General features: G+C 37.9%; 1 protein-coding gene across 2 annotated transcripts in view; it reads left to right on the top strand.

Moving 5' to 3' along the window:
* Mitf (microphthalmia-associated transcription factor) overlaps positions 1 to 25,012 on the top strand; it is a 211,191-nt gene that overhangs the window by 119,976 nt on the left and 66,203 nt on the right. For both annotated transcript variants that reach the window (XM_013010547.1, XM_013010548.1), the window contains exon 2: positions 11,529 to 11,778. In XM_013010547.1, the coding sequence (XP_012866001.1) occupies positions 11,529 to 11,778 (250 nt within the window). The remainder of the gene's footprint in view (positions 1 to 11,528; positions 11,779 to 25,012) is intronic.

The following is a 25,012-nucleotide window of genomic DNA, read 5'->3' as shown; positions in this document are numbered from 1 at the left end:
TTGATGCTGTCATGTCTGCATTTTGTAGTGTGTGTGTGTGTGAACATGGTTTGCTGCTTTTCTTTCTTGTATGCCAGTGCATTCAGAATAGGATTGGGGGACACAGCCTGAAGGTGTGTGTGTCCTACTTGATGGGGCTCAGTGTTATAAGCAGTTTGTGTTTTACCTCCACCAGGATGAGACTGAGGAGCAAGCCCTCCGTGTGTTCTTGGGGTCTAGGGGTCTCAGGAGCTTTGCAGGTCTCTCAGCCTGTCAGCAGAAGGTCGTGCTCACTTCCCAAGGTCCAAAGATGCCCAGGCAAGGATGCAAAGCAGCAAAGGCTGTACAGAGTCCGTGCCAAAAGATCTCCCCAAATGAGGAGGGGCCGGAGCTATCCCCTGCAACGCTCCCACCCTGAATTCTGTTGAGTCCATTAAATGTTAAAAAGCCACCCGTGTGTGAAATTGCCTCTCCTTTCAAGTTCTCTAGTAATGTACAGCCCCTGCAAGCCTGAACTGGTGCCCAAGTTGGGGTAAGGCTAAGTCAGCATCCCCAGTGCTGCCCAGCTGCTGGGTGGGTGGATCTCTGCCTGCTGGGCCTGGGGCCTGGGTCCTGCCTGTATGCAGAAGGAGGCAGCAGTTTGTCCTGCAGGTGCTGTAGGTACTGGATTATACAGGTCTGCTGTTGCAGACAGATACCAGGCGCCGCGGTAGCGTGGAGCTGTGTTTGGATTGGAGTTTCCAGGGCCTTATCAGAGCCACCCCTAGTGACACAGCCTGTGCCAGAACTAACTTTGACTTTCACTCTTCGCCAAGGGCTCGCAGAACACCTTAAAGGAAAAAAGATGGAGGCGCTTAGATTTCAGATGTTCATGCCATGCTCCTTTGAAAGCTTGTATCTGTAAGTCAAGTTTTATTCTGGACATAATCTTGGGACCACTTAACAGGAACATTTTGTTGTTTTGTTTTCTGAGGGGGAGGACAGAGGAGGAATTATAATTACTGACTTACTGAATACAGAGGGAATGATAAAGACTGGAGCTGTAACTTGGTGTCTGGCTTTAATCAGTCCCTGCATAACCTCTGATGGGTGGATGGGAGAAGGGTATCAACTACTTTGGGAAATGGCACCCTGAATGCCAGTCCTTTGTCTTTGCTCTCTCATTTAAAATTGAATATTGGTCTTAAATGAACAATGACAAGAAAATCTAGCTGCTTGAAAAATCTGTAAGAGCAGAGCTTGATTTATGATTACAAGCGAGACTGCAACCCAGTTCTGTTATGAATGAAAAACAGAAAAGAATTTTCTTTTGGGAAACAGTATGCTTACTAGTAACATTTGTCAAAACTATTCCATTGTAAACACTTTGGATTCTCTGTCTGTCTGCTGTCTGTCTGTCTGTCTGTCTTTCCAGCAGTGATATCAGTTCCATTGATAAACGTCTCATTTGCAGTTTTTGCATATTGATATTTTTCTTTTTAAAGGGAAATCTGTCTGGCATAGAAATGTAGGACAGGTTTGAAATTGGCAGTTTGAAAGCAATACTAAAGTCGAGGCATACTAAGTGAATAACAGCTTCCCCCTCTCCCTTTAGCATTTACTTGCGCTGGTAGTCGATAAGATTCCAAAACCAGTATGAAAAGCTAGGCTCCTAAGTGAATAAGCATTCAAGCAAATCAACTTATGCAAATCCACCTCTGGAGCTTAATAATTATTTACTGAGCATTCTTGGGTCATGAGAGAGGTTCTGATTAAGTGAGGGAGGCATTCTGCCCAGCAGCTTGTGAAGGTGTGCGAAAGCCGGCAGGAAGAATGGAAAAATACTAGATGTAGCATAACTATTTTTAGAATTGGATTCTTTAAAAAAAATTCCCCATCAATTGAAATATGGGTGAAAGTCCGTTATTTTCAGCAGCTACATCCTTAAAAGGTCTTAGAAAAGGTAGTTTTAAAAATGCGTTCTAATTCCTAGCACTTGTGTTGCTGCCGAGTTACATTTATGGCTGCTTTAGATTTTTATTTTCATTCTGTGTGTCATAAAAACAATTTGATTACTCACCTCTAAGATGGTAGGCTACTTTATGAACAAAGTATATATAGTTATATAGTTAAGATATCATTATGCCAGGAACTGTATAAATTTCTGCCTTACAAATCATGTACTAGCTGGGGAGATGATGTCTGTTCTTCATGATTCATGCACTACAAGACTATACATAACTCTGTGTGTGCTTGTGTGTGTGTTTGTGTGTGCGCGCACGCGTGTGCACGTGTGCACGCACATGTGTACTGGGGCTTGAACTTATGGTCTAGGTGCTGTCCCTTAGCTTTTTTGCTCAAGGCTAGCACTCTACTACTTGAAGCACAGCTCTACTTCTGGCCTTTTGCTAGTTAAATGGAGATGAGGATCTCATGTAATTTCCTTCCTTGCCTGGCTTCAAGATCCTTATATCTCAGCCTCCTGAGCAGCTCAGATTACAGGTATAAGCCATTGGTTCCCTGCCTCGTGCTTTTTTTGTTTTTGTTTTAAATTAAATAAAGCAAGTTAGTGGATGATACCACTGGATGAAATTTACCCATTCTGATATAGCAAATTTCCATAGCTAAATTTTTACCCAAATCAATTCTTAATTATGTTGCTTAGTTAATAAAATACCTGCATAGGAGCTTGCTTCCCTTATAAACTCTCCAAATTAATTTCCTAGCCAGCATCTTGGACAAAACTTGTACACTAAATGGTTGCCCCTGAACTTTTCTTAGGCATGTTCATTGAGGAAGGTACCCATTGTGAATCAGTTGTGTAATAATTTCCTCTAGGAAACCAAAAAGACATTATAGCAAAAAGCAACATTTTATAGTGTTGGATTTCTCGTCAGTTTTTAACTAGTTTTTCAATATTAAGACATTCAGTGGATAATCTTTTAAAACTAAATCTGTATAGCTGACTTTATTGTTCAGTTTTGATTTATTGTCCACATTGTTTATGGCCTTCATTCTAAGCCTCTTGTATGAATACATTTAATTCTTACAACTGCCTTTTGACAAGCTGCATTTCCTATTCACATTATGCAGATGGGGACACTAAAGCATGAGTATGTGGAAATCCCACCCAAGTCATACAGCTAAGAAATGATAGAGCGAGGATTTCAAGCCAGGCATTCTGATCTCTTATCTGTGTGACATACAATTATTTTCCCATGAAGTACTAAGTTTTGTATTGAAAGTTTCTCCCATCTTGTTTTCTGAATTACTAATTAATAACGTCGTTGAGGTTGAGGAATTATGATTAAGTCTGGTTGCTACAGTATTTTTTCTGTCAAATAAATCTCCAAAGTTTAGCATAAAGCTAATTGCTTGGGCTGGGAATGTGGCTTAGTGGCAGAATGCTTGCCTAGCATGCATGAAACTCTGAGCTTGATTCCTCAGTACCACATAAATAGTAAAAGCCAGAAGTGGTGCTGTGGCTCAAGTGGTAGAGTACTAGCCTTGAGAAAAAGAAGCTCAGGGACAGTGCCCAGGCCCTCAGTTCAAGCCCCAGGACTGGCAAAAATAAAATAATTGCTTTACCTGGAAAGACATGTACTATCAGTTTCTACAGCCAAAGGATGGATGCACCCATTAGCCAAGTATGGCTTGCGTTTCCACATCTGGAAACCAACAGTATAACTGGATAAAATGGGAGAAGCTGCTTCATTAAAGTGGAACCAGGCATTTTCCCAAATAACTAGGAGAGTCTGCTGGGCAGGCAGGCATGCCATGTAATCAGGTAAGCCACGGCTGCTGTTTGTAAGAATGCCCCTTCAGTGAGGGCAGGTGCAAATGTAAACTGCTCCTTACTTCATGGTAGGTACTTTGGTGTGCATTTCAACACAGCATAACCAACTTGGCATTTGGTAGGTATTTCATGCAGCAATTGTAACATGGTGATACACTAAAACATTTTGACTCTTCTCCAACCCATTCACATCTTGTTTAGATAAGCAGAGGTGCTTGTCCTGCCCCAGGGGCAGTTATTTGGGTAGTTACAGAAGGGCTTCCTACCTTAAATTTTTTTTTCTTTTTGCCAATCCTTAGACTTGAACTCAGGGCCTGGGCACTGTTCCTGAGCTTCTTTTGCTCAAGGCTGGCACTCTACCACTTGAGCCACAACACCACGTCTGGCCTTTTCTTGTTTATGTGGTACTGAAGAATTGAACTCAGGTCTTTGTGCATGCTAGGCAAGTGCTGTACCTCTAAGCCACACTCCCAACCCCTTTAAAATGTTTTCTTCCAGTTGCTTTCTCACTCAAGTCTAAATTCTGAAGTCTAAATTAGTTTCCTCCCCCCTTTCTTCCCACTCCTCTCCCCCCAGTTTGGGAGTTTAAAATGTGTTATTTTGAAAACTACCTTAGTGCTCTATTACTTCTACCTTATAAGAGGTGATAATATTTAGAGCCTTTTTAAGAAACAGCAGCTGGATGTGAATGGGATTCCATTGCTGTGGACAGAATCAAAAAGAATCAAGAGTGTGGTTCAGTGGAAGGAAGTTTGATCTGAAAGACAGAAAATTGACTGTGGGGCACTTCAACTCTGTTTGTTTTCTACTCTTTCAGTGGTCTGGCTCTCAGAGGCAAGTTCCTTGAAAGAAGCAGAGTGTTTTAAGAGGGTGCTAACTCACTGTGGCATCTTGGAAAATGGAGATTGGTTGTGGTTTAAAAAAAAATAGAGGAAATGGCAAAATCCACATCTTAGTCAAAATACTTCCTAGGAACAGATTGACATCCCTTTTTGAAGTTGGCAGAAGTGGGAAATACTTGAGGAGTGGTAAAAATACCAGGTTAACATAATCTGGGGATGAAAATGGTGGGAGAAAACTGTTCCAATGTTACAGAAGTCTCTAAACATATTTGATCACCTTTTTTCATGAAGTATTTTTCAGTCTCTCCCATCAAAACCTTCTATTTGTTATCTGTGTTTGTGTATGTATATGTGTGTTTACATATTTGTATAATAAATACCTATGTTTCTGTAGTGTTACACGTATATAAGCATGTACTAAAATAGACAATGAAAATGATTATATAAGATTTACAAAGACATGGTTAGATTCTTTTTCCTCTACCCCCAAGATATCGTATTTTGTATGTTCTTTCAGCAAATGTTAATATGCTGAGAGTCTTATTGAGGTTCTCTTTTATTTTAATCTAAGAAATGACTAAGATTACTCTTCTCTGGTACATGCTGAAGGTCCAGCTTACAGAACATGGTGTCCCAAGGAGATCAGGATTCTCCACATTTTAGTAACTAGCTGGAGAGTTGGGGTCCGAAAGAAAAATCTGAGCTTTTAACTTCTGTGTCACTGGTAGCTGCTCAGTTTTTAGAATGTTTTGTACAGTTAAGGGTACAAATCTCCAGTGCTGTCTAGTTGGGAGACATGATGTCCCTAATGTCTAACCACATCCAGCCTTTGGGAAGCATAATGGTTATAGAGAAACAAGAATAAGGGGGTGAAAGTCATGCTCCCTTTTGCAAGCCTTTTTGTTTCCTTTGTACTGGAAGCCTAGGACATTTTTGAATATAAAGTTTCAAAGAAAAAAAAAGAATCCAAACAAAAAAGCTGTAATCCTAAAGATTTTCATTCCTTTTCTTGTCCACTAAGTCCCAAATTTAGTGAGGACACAAGTGCTAACGATCTGTGTTTGACTCCAGTGTGAAACCTGTTCTCTCCCATGGGAGCATGGGTGTTTCTCCCAGCTATTAAAAGCATTGTAACAAGGGACAACATAGCTTCTTCCTGATATTTGTTTCCTCTGTTCATCTTAAAAAGTTCCCACCTGGAAGGAATGGAAAGATGGAGGAACTAATCATTCTAAAACTGGAGACACCAGGACTAGTGTGAAAAATAAACCCTCCTTGCCAGCTGGGCGATGGTGGCTGTTGCCTGTAACCCTAGCTATTAAGAAGGCAGAGATTTTAGGATCTCAATTCAAAGCCAGAACAAAACCAAGAGAGTTCACCAGCAAAAAACCAGAGGTGGGAGAGCATGGCTCAGGTGGAAGAGCACCAGCCTCTAGTGAAAATGCCAAGTGAGAACGTGTGCTGAGTTCAAGCCTCAGTAACAACATTAAAAGAGTCAAAGCAAACAACAACAAAGTCACTGACTCTGACTTGGTATCTGGAGGCATTTTGAAAATACTATTAAAAGTTCCCTTTTGCTGGTAGAACAGACTGGGTAGGGCCAGTTTCTATCCAGTCTACTTATTAGTTCCTTTTGTTTATAACAAAATAGTTGTACTATAAACATCAAGCTTCATCGGCAGTTTCTGGATGGATGTCTGGTTTCATGGCCCCTTTGACAACACTGGGTAGTATTTCTCCTCCCATCCCATCCACCTGGGAATCTGCTGTCAGGGACTTTCAGGATATGGTCAGGCTCCCTGGAAATGGACAGTGGAATGTGAATTTCCATGGACTTAGAGGAACAGTTTTTTGTTCTGAGAGTCATACGTGTGGGTTCATGTTCCAGCACTCCTGAGGAACAGATCTGTACTCTTGAATGTTTTACTCTTAGCTTTCAAACATGGCCAAGTATCAGTATCAGCTGCAGAATCTTTGTAGACAAACTGGTTCCTGGGTTTTGTCTATAATAAAATTAGAATGTTCAGCCATGGAAATGGGGACATTTACTCTTGATAGTATCCCCAGCTGATGTTGTGACGATCAACTTTTTGCATTTTAGAAACTCCCCCTCCTGCCTTGTCTTGCAAGCGCTGTGGTTACAGGAACGTGCCACAGTGCCTTGCTGCTGTAACTTGCCTAGATGTGAGATAATGTTCTTACCTGAATGTGAAGTGAATACTACTGGGTCTTCCTGTGTCTCTGCCCCATGTGAACTCCAGCCACAGGGTCACATGAGGATAAGTAAATGATTCCCGACTGCAAGTAAACAACTGAGTCTGAGCCCCACCAACCGAATGGTTATCACGAAGATTATATTTTTCCTAGAAAAATTTCATGGCTCATATAAGAGAAATGCGAATGGAATTATCTTTTCTGTCTGTCCCTGTAGAACTTGGTGAAGTTCTCACAATTAAGCAGGGATTGCTTAAACTCGATGAGACAAACCTTGTATGCTTCCAACATGAACTTAGGCTTATAAAAGATTGTGCTTTTTTTGTATAAAAAAGATATAACACTTTTATAGCTTAATATTATAATTTTTACCATGTTCCCCCCCATCATGTTAAACTTCTTATGTCTACTACAAATTTCACTCCTGGGCAAGGTATTAAACATGCTCTGAGTAAGAAAAGCCATAGTGTAAGGAACGATATGAATTCATGAGGCCACAGTTACAGGTAAGTGTGTGGCTGAGCCCAAGAATTGAAGATAGGAAACATCTTCTAGAATCCCAAGTGACTGGATTCCTGAGAACCAGCACTGATTCTTGGGTCTTATAAAGAGGCATTGACAAAGGTCAGTGGTGGTCAGGCAGATGGTCAGTGGTGAGATGTTGGGATATGGGACCTAGTGGAATTTCTGATTCTTACAAGTGGTTGATAACATCAGTAAACTATTTGGATTGAGGAATGCACCAGAATTCAGAGTCCCTGTCCAATGTACCTGTAACATTGTAGAGAAGGAAGATACTCCAAAGGTTCAAAATAATCAGCCATAGGGGTAGGAACTCCGATCATAAGTCATTGGCCACCATTGGTCCATATGCTGCTTTTCAGTCATTTTACTGATCACCTTAGTTTAGATAACATTTTGGCTCACTCCAAAGAGGAGGTGGGTTTTGGAGAAGCCCAAAGATGTCAAGTGGCTGATTAAAGGTCATTCCTCAGCAGTGACTGAGCTAGAACTTGAGACTGTTCAATGATGTCTTTCTTGAGTCAACATGGAACAATTCCCGTAGTCAAGGAGAGGTATTTGGCTCTGGAAGTGGCACTAAAGGCATTTGCCTCTGTGATAGTTGTCTTTCCTTTCTGATGGAGGCAGATTTCTTTTCCCGAATGGAACTAGATCAGAGTCCAAACATTTGAGACAATTGACTTAATGTTAAGACATCTCCTAAGAAATAATGTGACCATGACTTTCAGCTGTTAAATCCCAGGTATTCCCAACACCTGGCAATGACTGTTTGTTGGATAAATGACCTTTACATAATCTGATTAAAAGGATTCAGACTCATGGAATTAGGATTTTCTAGCCAGGGCTGAGATTCATGGGCTCAAGGATGAGCTGTTCACTTTTAAAATTAACTACATTTGGCATCACCAGATCCTCATTGCTGCTAAAGTAACCATTATAGTCAACCTGGATAATTCTCACAGAAATCTCAATTTGTGTTTAAAACAGTGTGCTCATTTGTTCTGCAGTGTGGTGAAATGTAGATACCTTCATTTAGGTCTGTGATGTGATAATTGCAAATTCCATTATTTCTAAGAGAAAGGTATGTTCAAAAAGATGGAGGGAAAGGCTGAAGATGTATGACTCAACAACTTGGAAATATTCAGCAGGCTGTATTTGTGCAATGAAGCAACTCCAATGTTTTCTTTATTAAAACATTGTCAATAAGCTGAGCCTTGTTATACTTACATGGATATAAAATATACTTGCTCTATTTTCTTTAGTAGGTTTTTTAGGTATTTGTGTTGGTCTATTTTATAAATGTATCTTTTTTCCCCCAGGAAAGATACAGAAAATGCTTTAAGTGCTTTTCTGATTGACTTTCAAGTATGAAGCCTTGGTGCAGTTGATAGTAGTTTAATTTGTTTCAGGAATGCTTTACTGTTAATTGAAAGGATTTTTCCTCCCCAGTATCACGGCCAGTGACTTGTCTTGTGCAGCTAATTAGTGCGATTATTCCGCAGCTGCATTTGCTATCGTACAAAGGTTTGCTTCTGTTTTTATCAAAAGGATCAGTCTCTCCAGGAATGTTTGGACCTGACAGGCTTTGAATAGTAAGACCACTTATTTATTTTAAAATAGCCATTCCTCCCCACCCCCTTCATCCTTGGCTTAAGAAAGTACCTGTGAGCTTTGAACACATATTCAAAAGTAAGAAAGTCCATTTTCTTCTGATGCTCTTTTAGTAGATGTTTAGCAAGTAAATAGATTATTTTCCTTGAATAGATTAGTGGCTAGAGAGTGTTCTTATTGTGCAGATCAGTACATGGCATTAAAGTAATAAATGAAGCTCTGGTCACTGCATGTGTAGGAGATGTAGGGGGAAAACACTAAGGGAAAGATGGTTTAATCCTAAAGTTTTTGGAGATAAGGAAATTATAAGAAGTGATGTACCCAATGTAGTTACAGTGTACCTTTTTATTGTCAGAATACTGTCCGTGAATGATCCAGGCTTGTTGCTTCTGCCCAAGGCTTTGATTACCTGAGCCATTTCTTCATGTCTGGATAGTGTCTATTTGCATATATTCTGCCACTGAAAACAGTAAGGCTTTATTATAAATTCACCTATAATTGCACTCCCCTATGGCTCTCGCCATCTTTTATACCTTTATTAGTCATTTTGGGTATTTATACACATATACTGCCATGTACATTGTGAATCAACTTGAAAATGTGCCTTTTAGTCTTATTTTATAATTTATCCCAATTGCATGCATTTCCTATTATGCCATAGAGTTGTGCAGTTTTTTTTTTTAAAAAATCGTACTTTATGGAATTCATGTGTCAGAATTTACTTAACAATTCTTATAGTATGTGACAAATTGAAGTGATTCAGAATGTTTTGCAATTTGTAAAGAGCTTTGTAATATAAAACTTTCCACATTTTGAATTATTTACACAGGAAGATTGTCCATTCACAAAATGTCTGAATCAAATTGAAAAAAATTATATAGCTTTTTGATAATATTTTCTGTAAGGTATTTTAATTTATACCAACAATGAATCAGAGCCACATTATCATGCTTTTTTTGTTGTTGTGAACTTTTAATAAAATCGAATCCTATGTTCAGTGCTGTTTTGCATCTGGCTTTTAGAACTTTTGTGTTGTTTTAGACTCATCAACAAATACATTTATATACCTTTGTTATTATATAGAATACAGAGAATTATATAAATGTATTTTAATTTCTGAACCAAGTAACTGGGGTGAAAAATAAGAGAACTTGGAGTATAATTGTTACTGTGTGATTTTGCTGGGACTGTGTGAGACTGAAATGTAAACTGCTCCATCCTGTCTCCTGTTCTGTCACCTGCAGAGTCTGAAGGTAGCAGCCAAAGACAGTCAGTGGCCATGGCACTCCATTGGCCTTTGTAGTTAGGTGGAGGCAGTGTTGGGTGTGTTCTCAAGAAGTAAAATCAAGACGCGCACCTCCACTAAGGCATGAGTGATTCAAGTGTGAATAGGGTTTCAAGTATTCTTTTTTTCCCCTGTTTCCAGATATTAAGGTTTTACGGTAGCCGTCTTGAGTATAAACTTGAAAAATGATATTGTGAGAAATCAAACAACTGTTCTAGAGTAGAAAATAACAGTAGATATTTATTGGGGCAACAATACATATTTCTTATTATATAGGGGATTTATGTACATTGTTTTATTTAATCTGCACCAAAATCCTAGGAAGTAGGACATTAAAATATCGGTGATGCAATAGAAATGTGAAAGAAAGAAAGAAAAAAAACCCCTCACATGCAATTTTATATGATTCCTAGTATGGTAACTGAGGCACAGAGGTCAGTTACTTGATGCTGTCATATAGCTGGCAAGATAAGCAACCAAAAACTATATATGAGAAAAATTAGGATGTTTTGATTCTTACGAATTTGTGACTAATGCTTAAGCTGGTTAGACAGTTTTGGGTGTCTTAAGTCCCCGCGAATGGCCTTCCCAAAATTTCAAAACAGTCATATCCATGGTTATGCCAAGAGGAATTGGAGCAGAGTGTTCAGAGAAAATCAGGAGGGGAGGGCTGGGCTGTCAGGCCAGCTTGTCTTCTTCCCTTGCCCAAAGACTCAGGTCAAATTCAGTGTTAGCATTCAGGTTCAAAGGCTTGAGTCAGCAATTCAACAAAGAATTATACTAGATGCTTAAGAATGTTTCCCCATAAAAACCTTGAACTTTTCTTTAAATAATTCCTACTTTGTAAACATGTTAGACCTCGCCAAGGAGTTCAGATGACCAGCAAAGAGGGACTGTTGGTTCCATTCAATTCTTTTTACAAAAGCAAACCAAGTAATTTATTTTTAAATTTGGAAACCTGGTGCCATGAAGTTGCATGGCTTTCTGGTCCTGCATAGGCATTGCTATAATTGGTGGCAATGATTAGGTAATATGCTGTATAGAACGTCAAACAACAAGAGAACACGCTTTGATAAAGCGTGCCTAGATGCAATCAGGCTGACTTATTTTAACTCAACTATGAATGACTAAAATCCTGACACCTCTTGATTTTCATTTATGTTGGAGTACTGTTCGGCACTCACCCTGATTTTTCCTGCAATCTCATTTCCTAGCTTGGTGCCATTGAGGGTACCCCAAGATGCAAACAGAAGGTCTCATTAGGACACTGAATGTTGTGTGCATTCTGGTTTTCCCACAGCAGTTCCGCGGAGCATCCTGGGGCCTCCAAGCCTCCGATAAGCTCCTCCAGCATGACATCACGCATCTTGCTACGCCAACAACTCATGCGTGAGCAGATGCAGGAGCAGGAGCGCAGAGAGCAGCAGCAGAAGCTGCAGGCCGCCCAGTTCATGCAACAGAGAGTGCCCGTGAGCCAGACACCAGCCATAAACGTCAGCGTGCCCACCACCCTTCCTTCTGCCCCCCAGGTGCCCATGGAAGTCCTTAAGGTAAGTGAGCATGGCTCTGTGGTTGGCTGGAGCCTGTTTTGTCTTTTTCTAGGTTTCTAAATTCATCTGAATGCAGATTTGGCTCATCAATCCCTGATCCACAAGTAACATGTTTATTGGGTGTAGATTTTAACATTTATCTGATTGTATATTGGGCCCATCAGTCTCTTATCTATTAGTGTCATCCCTAGTGCTTTGGACATGAATTTGTATTTCAAAAGTAGGATACAAACCAACTGTGTGTAGTAGTAACTCTCAATAAATGGTAGAAACAGGACAATTCTCAATGAAGAGCCTAAAGTAAAAACAGGTGTTTATTATAATGACAACTTTCCATGTTTTTCTTTTGAAAGAATTTCAAGATGTGAAGGTTATCAGAAATGGGCCTTTTCTGATAACATGTGTATATATATTTAAAGATCACTCCATGACTGGACTTCAACTTTTTCTTCTTTGTTTTCTTTTTAGTTAGTAAATCGTGTTAACTGTAAAAGCTGACTCTTGTAGTAAGTTTCTTCAGATACAAAAGTGTAGGAAAGTGTTGTGTGCCTTAATAACCAGACAGCATAATCCTTTTACTGAAGTGAGTTGTCAGCTTTGAGTTTCTTTGATTTCTTGCTAGAGTAGAAACTGCAGGAGCTTGTTAGCATTATTCTTTTGGGGACATATAGCTTCCTAATTACTAGAGAAAGTTGTAACACATCTAAAAATAGAATTCCATGTCACATATGTGTCTTCTTCACATCAGGGGATACTTCTTGTTTCAGAAAGAACCTTTCAGTTCTTAAATTTGACTTTGCTCAGGGAAAGTTAAAAGTAAAGGAACTTCCTTGCTTTTATTATTATTATTTTTTTAAATTTGTACCCATTCATCTAATTGATCATTTTGAAGAAGTGCTACTGTTCATTACAATGTGAACTTTACATGCCAGTGATTCATGTTGATCTTTGCATTCATTTCTGTTCTCAAAAGAAAGAGTCTCTTCTACTTAAAATTTATGATTAAAGCAAATAGAAAGATGATGTGTTATAATCAGGAAGTAGTATGTAATCCTTAATAGGAAGTGGGAAAGGAAGCCTTCAAAAACAACCTTAAAGTCAGAATTTATTTGCAAAGATTCTTTTAAAATGCAGTGACATGATAATGGAGCTCTTGGTAGAGAAACTAACTGAAATTGTTAGCACAATCACTATCTTAATGGTTTATCAAAAAGCTTTTACTCAGACATTATTTAAAATTTTGAATATTGCCACAATTAATAGATGTTTTCCTATTCTTTCAGTTGCTCCCAAGTAAAAGCAAAATTGTCGCTTTTGAATAGATTTAACATCAAACCTTTATTTTGGGGGGGTAAAAACTTACCATTACTAAGTTTTTATAAATCTAATATTTAAGTTGGTTCATAGTTTGTATGACTCATAATCGTTTTGTGTATACCATAAGTTAGTTCAACTTGTATGAGTTAAATGATGAGACGTGGAGAACTGTCTATTTTATTCTATCTAAATCTAAAGAAATTTGTTAGAGGTGATAATAGATTGGGCTAGTAGTGGTTTATATCCAATTTGAAGATGATAATTTGCTTTTTATGTTAGTGTATTAACTTGAAATAAATTCTCCTATGAGGCGGTTACATGTGATGGTAGAGAAATTACTCAGATACAGATGTGAAAAACACCAGTTCCATATCATCTCATAAATTAACATGATTTTAAAATAGTTAAGATACATTATTTTAAAACATTACATTACATAATTGAGTGATCCAACCACTTTTCCTTATATGTTCTATGTGTTCTGGTAACACATTGGATTAAACTACAACATCCTATTTAAGAAAACCAAAAATTGCCCCAAGTTCAAGAATAAATTATTAAAACTAGAAGACAATCCAAACAAAAATGAGTTAGTAATTAATATTTCATGCTGAGTCAATTTTATCTTTAACTTTTCCATTTTTTTCTCAGTTGTATAAATTACAAACTATAGCTGATAGTTATAAAAGCATGTCAAGTAAATACAAGATGCATTGGGTAATAGTCTAGATAGGTTTGGTAGTGCCCTTAAACAAAGGGCCAAATAAAAACAGATGATTTTTTTATTCATATAAGGTGACAATCTAAGAAATTCAAATAAAAATATTAAGGACAATAAAAGTGCTTGCCTCAGATATTTAAAGATAGTGCTTTGTAAAATTAGTTTACATATTTTCAGTAGTTTTATGTATGAAAATGTGAGATAATTATTGTAGAAATTGACATAAGAGAATTGTGGTCTTTTTGCTTCCTATTTTGTACTTTTACGTTGAGAATGTAATTTTAGGAAGTAAATGGCTAATAACAAAACAATTAATTTGCTTACTTATTGTATTTTTCTATGTTCATCCATTTTCAAAGAATGGCTAATACCCGCATAGTCTTTTGAGTACATGGTGTTATCTATTGTATTGAATGTTTTCTCATAGGCTAAGCCCAAGCCAATTTTGCATTTAAGTTTTAAGTTCAAATTGCTGAGACAGACATATGTACTTTGCTTCTCAGTGGAGGCAAATATGTATAATTAGGCATCCTCAAATGGGCTAGAGAATCCAGTTAAATTTTTTCTTTTCCCATGATTTCTAAAATTTGAGAGAAGAAAGGCTCTAGTTAATTTTAACAATACACAAACTTCAAGGTACCAACATTCTACTATCAGTGGGTTGAGTTTCTAGTTTTGAAAAGCTAAATTAGTGTTTTCAGGTTAATCCCTTTCTTTGGCAGTGAGACAGGAAGCTCAGTGAAGCATGTTTAAAAATTGTTGACATCTGGTAAATTTAGGAGTAGGTGGAATCCACATCATTTATTCCTGTAAGTTCATGAAGCCTTATAGAGTTTGCTGGTAGATTCTGTATTGATTTAATTAGTTTGTGGATGTGTTCTTCTTAATGATTTTTATATTGTGTGACAGGAAATGATGAATCTTATTGCTAAATGTCTACATATTAAAGGTGTTTGCTCACTAGGTTTCTTGAGAACCAACGTACTCAAGTATGATAATTCAAGGATGCTTCTTTGCCACAAATCTGACAATTGAAGTACATAGTGCATTCTGTTATAATAGTAAATATATTGTGCATTTAAAATTACGAATTAATGAAAAAGTCATTACAAAGCATTTACAGAAATGGTTTCTTTTACTACCAGGTTGTGCTGGCATTGAGTCATACAAACTTGGAGGTTTGTAATTTGAATTAGCTTCTTTGAAACAAAAGCAGAGTAACTAGGACTCGACCTCACAGCCACGTCAGACTTCAAAGCTGATGGCTTTTCATGGTACCAGCCTAGGAGTTAGCACTCATAGAGCATTGAGTGTCACTGGCTCAACTCTCTATCAGTTGATTAATTCTTGAAGCATCTGAGTATTCTGATCTGGTACTGACAAATACATCAAGATTTCTTTCCCCATTACCTTTCCTAATAGTTTATAGTTTGAAAACGTTATAATTAGAAAATATTGTGCTCTTCAGAAGATTGTAGTGAATTACCAAGGATTAGTAATTCCCTCCTTTCTTCTCTCCCTCCCTTCCGCCCATCCTTCCCTCTTTCTCTCTTTCCCTCCCTTCTTTTTTGACACATTAGAACTTAATATTTGAAAAGACAAGTATTCTCCTTGTAACAGACCATTAAAACTTTCTGGTTTGTGTCAGCAAAAGTTCATACAAATTTAAAAGAAAACAGTTTGGTATTTTTACTCTAATACACTTTATCCTAAGTGATGTGGAGAAGTTTGTAAGAATTCCCTTTTTTCCAATTCATATCAGAAACTGAGCACGTTGTTCTGCAACTAGAAGCAGTAGTTGCTCATCATCAAATACAGAAGCATTTGGGGCAGGCCCTTATGCTGCAAACTGAGTTTAGCTGAGGTGTGTGCTGGTTATCTCCATTTGGATAGAAATTTTGGAACATTGAAATGGGAGTACTGCTTATTTGTCACTTTGTTCTACAGATGACGTTCCTAGAGTTTTCACCAGGGAGGGAATAGGTGAATGAGTGGGTTGTTGGTCTTTCTCTGTAAAAAAAAAAAATGAATTTCTGCTTACCTGGAGTAGAGTTTTTCAGGAGTGGCTTACTTTTACAGAATTACAGGTGGATTAATGACAGGTTCCCACTTTTGTGAAAACATTGAAACATTAGCTCTAATTGTACTATTACTTGGTAATATTTTCCCAGAATGGAAATGATCTCTCCTTTGCCTACAAGACCATTGGGGGAAAAGAGAGAGAGAGCAACATTCAGTCTGTCCAAGGCACGCTAGTCTGGGGCCTTTTGGCAATGTTTATCACAGAGCCATACTCTGTAGCTCAAACTTTGGTGGAATTACTTGTGTGACTGTGGAAAGGAGGCAAAAGGACCTCACTCACTACAGGCACATTAATTATGGGCACATGTGGTGGTAGGTTGAACCCTTGATATATTTTAGCTCAATTATACCTTTGGTAGCTAACCTTGTGAGGGAGGTATCCTCTAGATGGTAAAAGTGAAGCACACGAAGAGGCTCTTTCTGGCTTCTGGTCATAACATTAAGCTCTATAACCTATCCTTTTGTCTTCTGTGTGTTTTTTTTTTTTTTACAGAGCTTAAGGAGGTATTCTAAACAATTTCTAAATAGCCACCATCAACAATGTGTTACAGCAAAGTGGGAGGCCAGAGAAAAATTGCAGAAGAGTCTCACAGGCTTAGGAGAATATAGGATCTCAGGCATTTGTGATTATTACTCTTTACCGAATGATTAAACTATCTTCATGAGTCCATATAGCATGCTGAATGAAAGAACTGAATGTCTTTTTTTTCCTAGATAAGAAGCCTGCCTAACCACACTGGCTGCACTGGTAATTTTTGGCTTAGTGATAGTCATAGTTATGAGCTAAAAAGGACTTACCAAAAAAAGCTTCTCTGACAACAAGATCATTTATGTCAGCCTGTCAGAAATCATATGCTTTACGGTTCTAGACCTTAATACATTTGTATTACTCTAAGTGGTTTTTGAAAACTCAATCCCATAGACTCAAACTTCTTTTACTATAAAATATCACCTGATTAGGGTTATATTTTCAGTTTTTCTTCCTCTGTTACCTGCTCATGATTGGAACTTTTGCTATATTCTCACTTGAAATTGCAATTTCAGTACTGCTGGTTTCTCTTTTTGCTTTTAAGTGAATGTTCGCTGTAATAAATATTGCATTGTATGAAAAGGTGAGAGTCACTCTCACAAATGTTACCTACTTAATCCCAACAGTTAAGGAAACATGAAAGACTGCTGATGAACTATCTTTCATGGTGAATAAGAGAGATTATGGAAATGTGTAAGCAAAACCTATATTTATCTTTGCCCTACTAAAATAAATGGGTGGGATCTGTGTTAAAAATATGTAAATCAGCATATTGGCTTTGCTCAAGATTATAGCTGCAGTCAGTACTAGAATATTGGCTCTTGTCCTGAATATGTCTCTTTTTATTGACTTGTTTGAGTACCACTCTGAACATTAAGAAAAATTTGCCATCCTGTAAAACAGCAGCCTTTTGTGTCTTGTTTATAGCATCTGGCATTTGGGAGGGTTAATGTGTAACTATATGAAAACTGAAATCAAAATTGGAGTACAGGAAACAGACCAAGTAGGAGGCTGCTAGCACAGAGAATAGTCTTAGGAAGGAATTACTTTAATCACTGTTTTTAAAAATAGGAAATGCCCTAGAAAAGGATCTAGATGAATCTAAACCACAGTGTTCTTACTGGTGGTCTCTGAAATGTGTAGTGAGATTGGTGGTCAAAGGCTCTTTTGTTGTTGGCAATGCATTTTCTTTTCTCTTTGCATTCTTCATAAAATTAAAATAGCTATTTTCCATGCATTTAAAAAGTACTAGTAAAGTCCTGTTTACCCACAGCTTTTTTTTTTTTTTTACTGGTCCTGGGCTTGAACTCAGAACCCGGACCCTGTTCCTATGCTTTTTCACTCAGGGTTAGCACTCTAACACTTCCGGCTTTTTTAGTGGTTAATTGGAGATAAGAGTCTTTAGGACTTTCCTGCCCAGGCTGGCTTTGAATCTCAGTCCTCAGATCTCATCCTCCTGAGTAGTACTTAATACTCAGAACTTTTTGAGGAGCACATTCCTTCTTTTAGGTGAATTTACTAGACTTATGCATGTAATATAGCTCATTTCTAGAGGAAAATAAAAATACCCAAGGATCTCGGGAATTAAATGAATAAGAGGATCTTAATCACCTAGTTGTGAATAATTTTTAAAGATAGTTAGGAACCCAAACATGAAAAGCACAATTCATATTTCTCCTACATTATGACTGGCATGTCTTTGTTGTAATCTTCTCTGTTGGCCCTGGGTTTTGTATAATTAAAATTTAGGGGCTGGAAAGTTTTTTGAGACTTAATTAGAAGTGACAAACCAGAGACATTCCTGCCGGTTAGGAAGGGCTTAAGAAATTCTTATTGGCTAAATTACAAATAAGTAACATTTTTCTGAACACTGCATGGTAGTTCAGAGTGGCTAAAGGTGACAAGATTAGCTCTGTTTTCCTAGTGAAGTAGTAAAAATTAGATTAATAAGTACCAGGCAAAGAACCTTCTCTTTCTTTTTTTTTTTCCACAAGAACTCTTACCTTGAGTATTTCTGGCTGTGGAGATTGGTGCCTTAATTAGCCACATGTTCTTTTTTCCTCCTGGGAAATAAGTACAGGATAAAACTGGGGGTCAAGACGCAACCGTACATTGACTTAGCATACGCCGCTAAGTAATTCATGGAGGAATGTTGGTAATTAGTCCTGCCTCTTTCAACTCTTGGCTTATTTTATAAAACCGGTTGATTTAAAGTAATGCCTGCTGATTTATTGCCCACACGTTTCAAGAAGGGGACTTGGCTCTTAAACAAAAGCAAGATTGTGCAGTGATGGAAAACGTGCCCTTTGGTTTTGTGTTTTTACAAATTCTGAGGGGGTTATCCATGTCCCCTATTAACTTTGTTGCATTTTCTTTTACCCCATTCAGCATTTTTACGGGGCTTTCTTTTGTGTCTTCCTGAAGAGAAAGGGGGAACAACTTAAAAAAAAAATCCAAGGTCTTCAAGGGTTTGGATATAAGGTGCTTGTCAGAGTGTATTGGCTCCATGTGGTTTGATGGAACTTAATTTGAGTCTGTCTGATGAGACAGGCTGTAGTAATGGCTTTGGCCCTCTTGCATTGTTCAATGCTTGGTAATATTTCTGATGACCAGGTTAATCTTAAAAGATTGAATTTATGAAATGTACTAGACCTTATGACTGCAAACCTCACAGTCTTGGTAACTAAATGCTTAAGTTATCCTTTGGATGCCAAATTCTCATGCTAACCGATGTAGCTTATTATGCTGCAAGACGTGACCATAATTGACATCCACGTTGAAAACTCAGCATTAGCCTGAGTCTAGTATTTTGTTAGGTAATTTAGGCTTTTTTTTTTCTTGTTCTCTTTGGAGAACAGAAAAATGAGGGTAATAGTGCTGACTCTAAATGAGGGAATTCAGGAAAGTAGCCCTCTTTGATTAAAATGAAATGTAATATTGACTTGATAAAAATGAAATGTGAGTAATAATGAAATGCATTGTGTCTGTGTATGAAAATGTCTTAAGGAAGCTAACTGAAAGCTGTTAACAACAGACCATATGGGGGGTCAGTGAAAGAGAGAGCAATAGAGTGGATACTCTGTTTAAAATGTAATATATGTACATGCTAAATACCATGGTAAAATACCTCAGCACAATTAAAATTTCTAAAACAAAATGACAGAAGAACGAAACAAACTGTTGGGGGACAGGTGCCAGCCAGGGAGAGGATAGGAACAGAGAGGATGAATAAGATGAATATATGAATATAGTCAGTGTTCCATATATGCATATGTGAAAACAGAACAGTGAAACCTGTTGAAATTGTCTCCAGAAGTGGAAGAGGGATAGAGTCTTAAAAGAGGGGGTGACGTTGATGGGGTACGTTTTTTTATATACATCTGGAAAAGTCACAATAAAACCTCCCTTGTACAACTATCGTGTGCCTATTAGGAATCTTTATGGCATATGATCCACATACATGAATTCAAAATTTCTAGTACTCTCATTAAAAACAGCGAAAAGAGGGGCTGGGCAGGGGGCTCAGTAGTAGAGTGCTTGCCTTGCATGAATGAGGCCCTGGGTTCCATTCCTCAGCACCGCATAAGCAGAAAAAGCCAGAAGTGGCGCTGTGGCTCACGTGGTAGAGCGTTAGCCTTGAGCTGAAGAGCTGAGGGACAGCGCCCAGGCCCAGAGTTCAGGCCCCACGAGTGACCAAAAAAAAAAAAAAGACAGTGAAAAGAAAGAGGTGGAATTTTTAAATATATTTATTTAGTCCACTATATCTACAATACTTTCATCTTCCCCTATTATCAGTATAAAATAATTTATATGAGAATTTTGTATTTTTTTAACTAAGTATCTTTGTATTAAACCTTTCATACTGTCCTCAAAGTTGGGTATATTTTATATTTCTACCATATCTCAATTTGGACTCTCTATTTTGGTCACACATCTGACATATATGCACTTGATCCAGGTTCTTTTCAATCCTACACAGGTTACACCTCCAGCATACTTGTCTAGTATGCTAAAAATATCTACAAATCTTGGGAATGAAAAAGCATTTTATTCTTGTTCGTAATGAAAAAGAGACATCTTAATAGAAGAGTTGTTCATTCTAGTTTGTTTGATAATATACTTTGGATAGTTGCTGAGTTCATGTGAAAAGTATTAACTTAATTTTTGTTGGAACTTTACATCCCATTTCTGTTCATCCAAGAGTTAAGGTAATTTCTAAATTGTAGCAGATTTTTGGGAAAAGACTACATAGCTCATAATTCAGTGAAATCCTTCTTATATTATTAACTAGGCATGCATATTTTATGGTTTGATAGTAAAACCAGACATAGTATACCTAAAATAGTAATGTGTGGTTTTTAGGTACCTTATTATTCTTACTGTAAACAAAGAGTCAGTTATATTGGAATTAGTATGCAGTATTGGAGATATTTCATGCGTTCTTCATATAATTCCCAGAGACAATGAAGTCACATTCTTGTACAGGTTGCAAGCAAGAAAGCAAGCCAAAATTTAAACATGCTAGGATTTCAGAAAGAACAGTCATTATAGTGTCACATTTCTTCTTGTTTGGAGTCATATATGTTCTATCAGTGTTTATTTTTAGTATTTTCTGGTACCTTCAAACAATAAAAGCTAATACATATCCAGGTCACTCCAAATTGATTTCTGTTTCCCAGTGGCTATTTAGGTTTGTATTAAAATCTCATTTCTAAATAATTCTTCTGACTTATGAATTGGTACAATCGTAATAGACTTGATCATATAGTATTACAATATAGTAATAATATAGTATAATCATGGCATCCATTTGTGTTGGTAATTGTCATAGAAAGGGAAGACTAGCTGAATATTCTGGAAAGGCAGTGGGTTTCTGTATAAAAGTCTTCATTCAGCTTGACATGAAGCTAATGTATTTAGAATTTAACCACAATCATGTTCCTTGGAAAGTATTCCACAGTTCATTGGTTCCCAAAGTGTTGTTTGGGATCTGCTGTCCCCACATCACCTGGGGCCTTGTTAGAAAAGCAAATTCCTGCAGCTTATTCCATCCACGCCTCCTGAGCCAGGAACGTGTTTTAATCAGTCCTTCAAAAGTTTCTAAAGAGTGCTCATGTTTAAGAAGCACTGTTGTAGAAACCTGGAAATTCATATGTAAGCAGCATTAAAAAAATAGGTAAATGCAGGTACAAATTCAGTCAACCAAATTTCTCTACCATACAGCTTCTTAGATAGACCCTGTAATGTATAGTCAAGGTCCCATACTCTGAGAAGAGGGCAGAAGGAAGACAGGCTTAGAATTGATTGGCCTGGGCTAAAAAATATGCAATGGCTGTCCAGGATATTTTGTGTGGAAATAGGTTAAAGGTAAAATAAATAGTTAGAAACTACAGATTCACTTGTTCTAGAGAAGTGGTTCCCACTTTATAGTAAGGAAACCACTGGGTCTTTCAAGGAGTTCTGAAGGGTCAGTGAATCCATTGGTCTACAAGTATTTGTAAATTATTAACATACCTCATGAACAAAGTGAAAAATGATTCCAAAGCTGCACATTTCTCTTTTTATTTTTTTTCTGATGGTACTGAGGTTGTATTCAGGGCCTAGAGATCTTTCACCTTGCTTGCTTGGCTGGTGCTCTACCACTTGAGCCAGGCCTCAAGCCTAGCCTACCTTTCTACTGGTTACTTTTGTAGATGGAGTCAGCAGACGTTATTGTCCACATTGACTTCTAATTATCCTCTCCAGATATTAGCCTCCTGAGTAGGTAGGATTATGGGCATGAGCAACTAGTGCCTGACTTCAACACAATTCAAATAGAGCCTTGAAATAATTAACTTTCAGAAATAGCTAAAAGCTGTTTTAAAGAATTTTTAGAGCAGATTTATTTTCATAGCAAATTTGAGTGGAAGCTCCAGAGATTTCCAGTGTACCCCATGAATGTGTAGTCTCCCCCATTATGACCTGACAGTTTCACAACAATCAATGAACCTGTACTTTGGTATCATTACCAATAAAGAGCTTACCTGATGGTTCAGTCGGTGTGTGTTCTATGGTTTGAAACATATAATGATCTCCCCGCCACTTATGCATCACAGGGAGTGTTTTCACTGCCCTAAAAATCCTCTGTTTTGCCTGCTCTTCTGAAGTGAAAAGCTACATCTTTTTTGGGAAATTGAAAACAAATCTACCAGATGTTATTTAAACTCTACCATTTAGTTGAACATAGTAGTACACATCTTTAATCCTAACAGGAACATCATGAGTTTGAGGTAAGTTTGGGCAAAGTTATTGAGATCCTTTCTCAAAAACAAAAATAAAAAAAATGCTGGAGTTGTGTATCAAGAGGTGGAGTGTTTGCAGTCTATATAGGCCCTGGGATTCATCCTCAGCTTGTTAAAAAAAATTCTGTTTTAACAATTTACTTTAAAAAATCCATATAGTTAAATATAGCAGAAAATAGCTTTTTTGTAGGTTTTATAAACCCTCATGATACATAATTTTATAAACAGCTGGTCCTCTATGGCCAAACTCTGACATCAGAGTTTTTCCAGTTGACAGAGCCATCATTACATTGTCTTTCTTTTGTTCACTGGAGTATTGATATTAACAGAAAGCATTTTTTCTTTTCTCTTTTTCTGTTAGTTTTCTGCTTTTTAAGGCAATCTATCCAAAGCGTATGACCAACTCACTTTTCTGGCTAGTATGGACTAGATCCTGAACCTTATTTTCTAGGCATAGGATTTTGTTAGGATTGCTGTGTTTCAATTCAAAGAGTTCAATCCAAAGGCTTTGGATTCTGGGCCCACTTGGCCTAGGCTCCAGCGTTAGATGGAGAGTGTCTAAATCCTTTCTGTTCCGTAGTTCCCTTGTCTGCAGACCAACGATAATGGAAGTCCTGAGTTCACAAGACTGCTTGAGGAATACATGATACCCTACTTGAAAGCACTCTGCTGGCCCTTGCTACTATTGCTCACTCTCATTAATAGTCCAAATAGAAATGGAGTACATAGTGATTTTGCCACACAACAGGTTCTTGAGAAATGATTGAAAAGGTGGGGAGAGTTGATTCTGTGTGAGATCACTTCCCTAGAGGTTCATGGAATATGTAAAGATTCTTTTAACAAGTTACTTTTGAATTATACTTTAGCAGCAAGGAATTTTTATTCTTAAAATTCACCTGGCTGACTATTCAGGTTCTCCTAACAGCAACTGTTTGGAGAGGAAGGAAGGTAATGTTTTGTTTGGCCATTTTTTTTTGTTTGGTTTTTAATACATCCTCAGAATACACTCATTACTCAAAAGTCTTACAAGTTGTTTTGATAATTGACAGCCAAATAAAGTAATTGTTTATTCTTTACTCCTGGAAAAAAGTGCTTAAAAAACTGGCAATAAATTTTCAAGAACAATTAATAAAATGGGATATCAAAATGCTCCCTAATTCTGAAAATAAACATTTGCCTTAAAGCTGAGATGCTAATATTTTGCGTCTGGAACTTGGGTTAAATAGGAGTAAACACACATGATACCAGTAATATTTAACTTTTTAGAATGTTACTGATTTTAGGCAAGGAGAGATTCGGAGTGCACAGAGTAACCACAGTCTCTCAGTCTTAGCCCCCTGGGCCTCCACTCTAGAACCAGACAGCGGAAACAAGTGATCCGTCCTCAAGTTGTTTTCATAATTATGTACTTGAGCATTTCTTCTTGCTATTAAGATGTGAACATAGTAATCACATTTCTTAGTCCCTTCTATCTGGCTTGTTTAGTCTTTGGCTCTTTCTAACCTCTGTCCATTATTTCCTACCCTACAAGCATATAGTCTCACCCTGACCCTCATTTCTTGTAATTCATATACAAGTTTCATCTTTTTATGTTGCATTTTCTTTCTTTTTTTTTTGCCATGAGTATTCTTTTACTTTTTTACCTTGAGTACTCTGTCTACTTTTAGATCTTGAGGACTTTCATGTTAGCTGTCAGACTGTTTATCTTACTTTCACCATGTAGTTTCTACTTGAGATAAGACCCATGGCCAATCCCTTCAAATCTGGCAAAGATTACTAATTTACCATCACTACTGTAGCCATGAAATCAAAGATACCGACATGGTGTATACCATGACTGTGCATGGGCCTCTAGTATGACCTTGGGGACATTGTCTCCCTGGGGCTCCATGTCCCCAGCTGCATAGTCTGAGACTTCCCTCCTCCCTCTGACATGCAAGCCACTGTCCCCGTTTCCTTAGAAGTACCCACCTACAGATCACAGAAATTTCTTTTGTGATAAGAAAGAGGCAAAGACTTTTAAAAGCCCTTGACAGAAGCATTAGGGTTTTCTCCTTCCTTCCTGCCTGCCTTCCTTCCTGCCTGCCTTCCTTCCTTCCTTCCTCCCGCCCTCCTCCTCCTCCTCCTTTTTCTTCTTCTTCCTCCTCCTCCTCCTTCCTCCTTCCTCCTTCCTCCTTCCCTCCTCCCTCCTCCCTCCTCCTCCTCCCTTCCTCCCCCCCACTCCTCTTCCTCCTCCTCCTCTTCTTCTTCTTCCTCCTTCTCCTCATTCTTCCTCCCTCCTCTCCCCTCCTCCTCCCCCCTCCT

This window comes from Dipodomys ordii, unplaced genomic scaffold (assembly GCF_000151885.1).
Source record: "Dipodomys ordii isolate 6190 unplaced genomic scaffold, Dord_2.0 Scaffold12, whole genome shotgun sequence".
Lineage (NCBI taxonomy): Eukaryota > Metazoa > Chordata > Mammalia > Rodentia > Heteromyidae > Dipodomys > Dipodomys ordii.
Note: the sequence above shows the minus strand (reverse complement) of the source record. Positions and strands in the feature narration are given on the sequence as shown.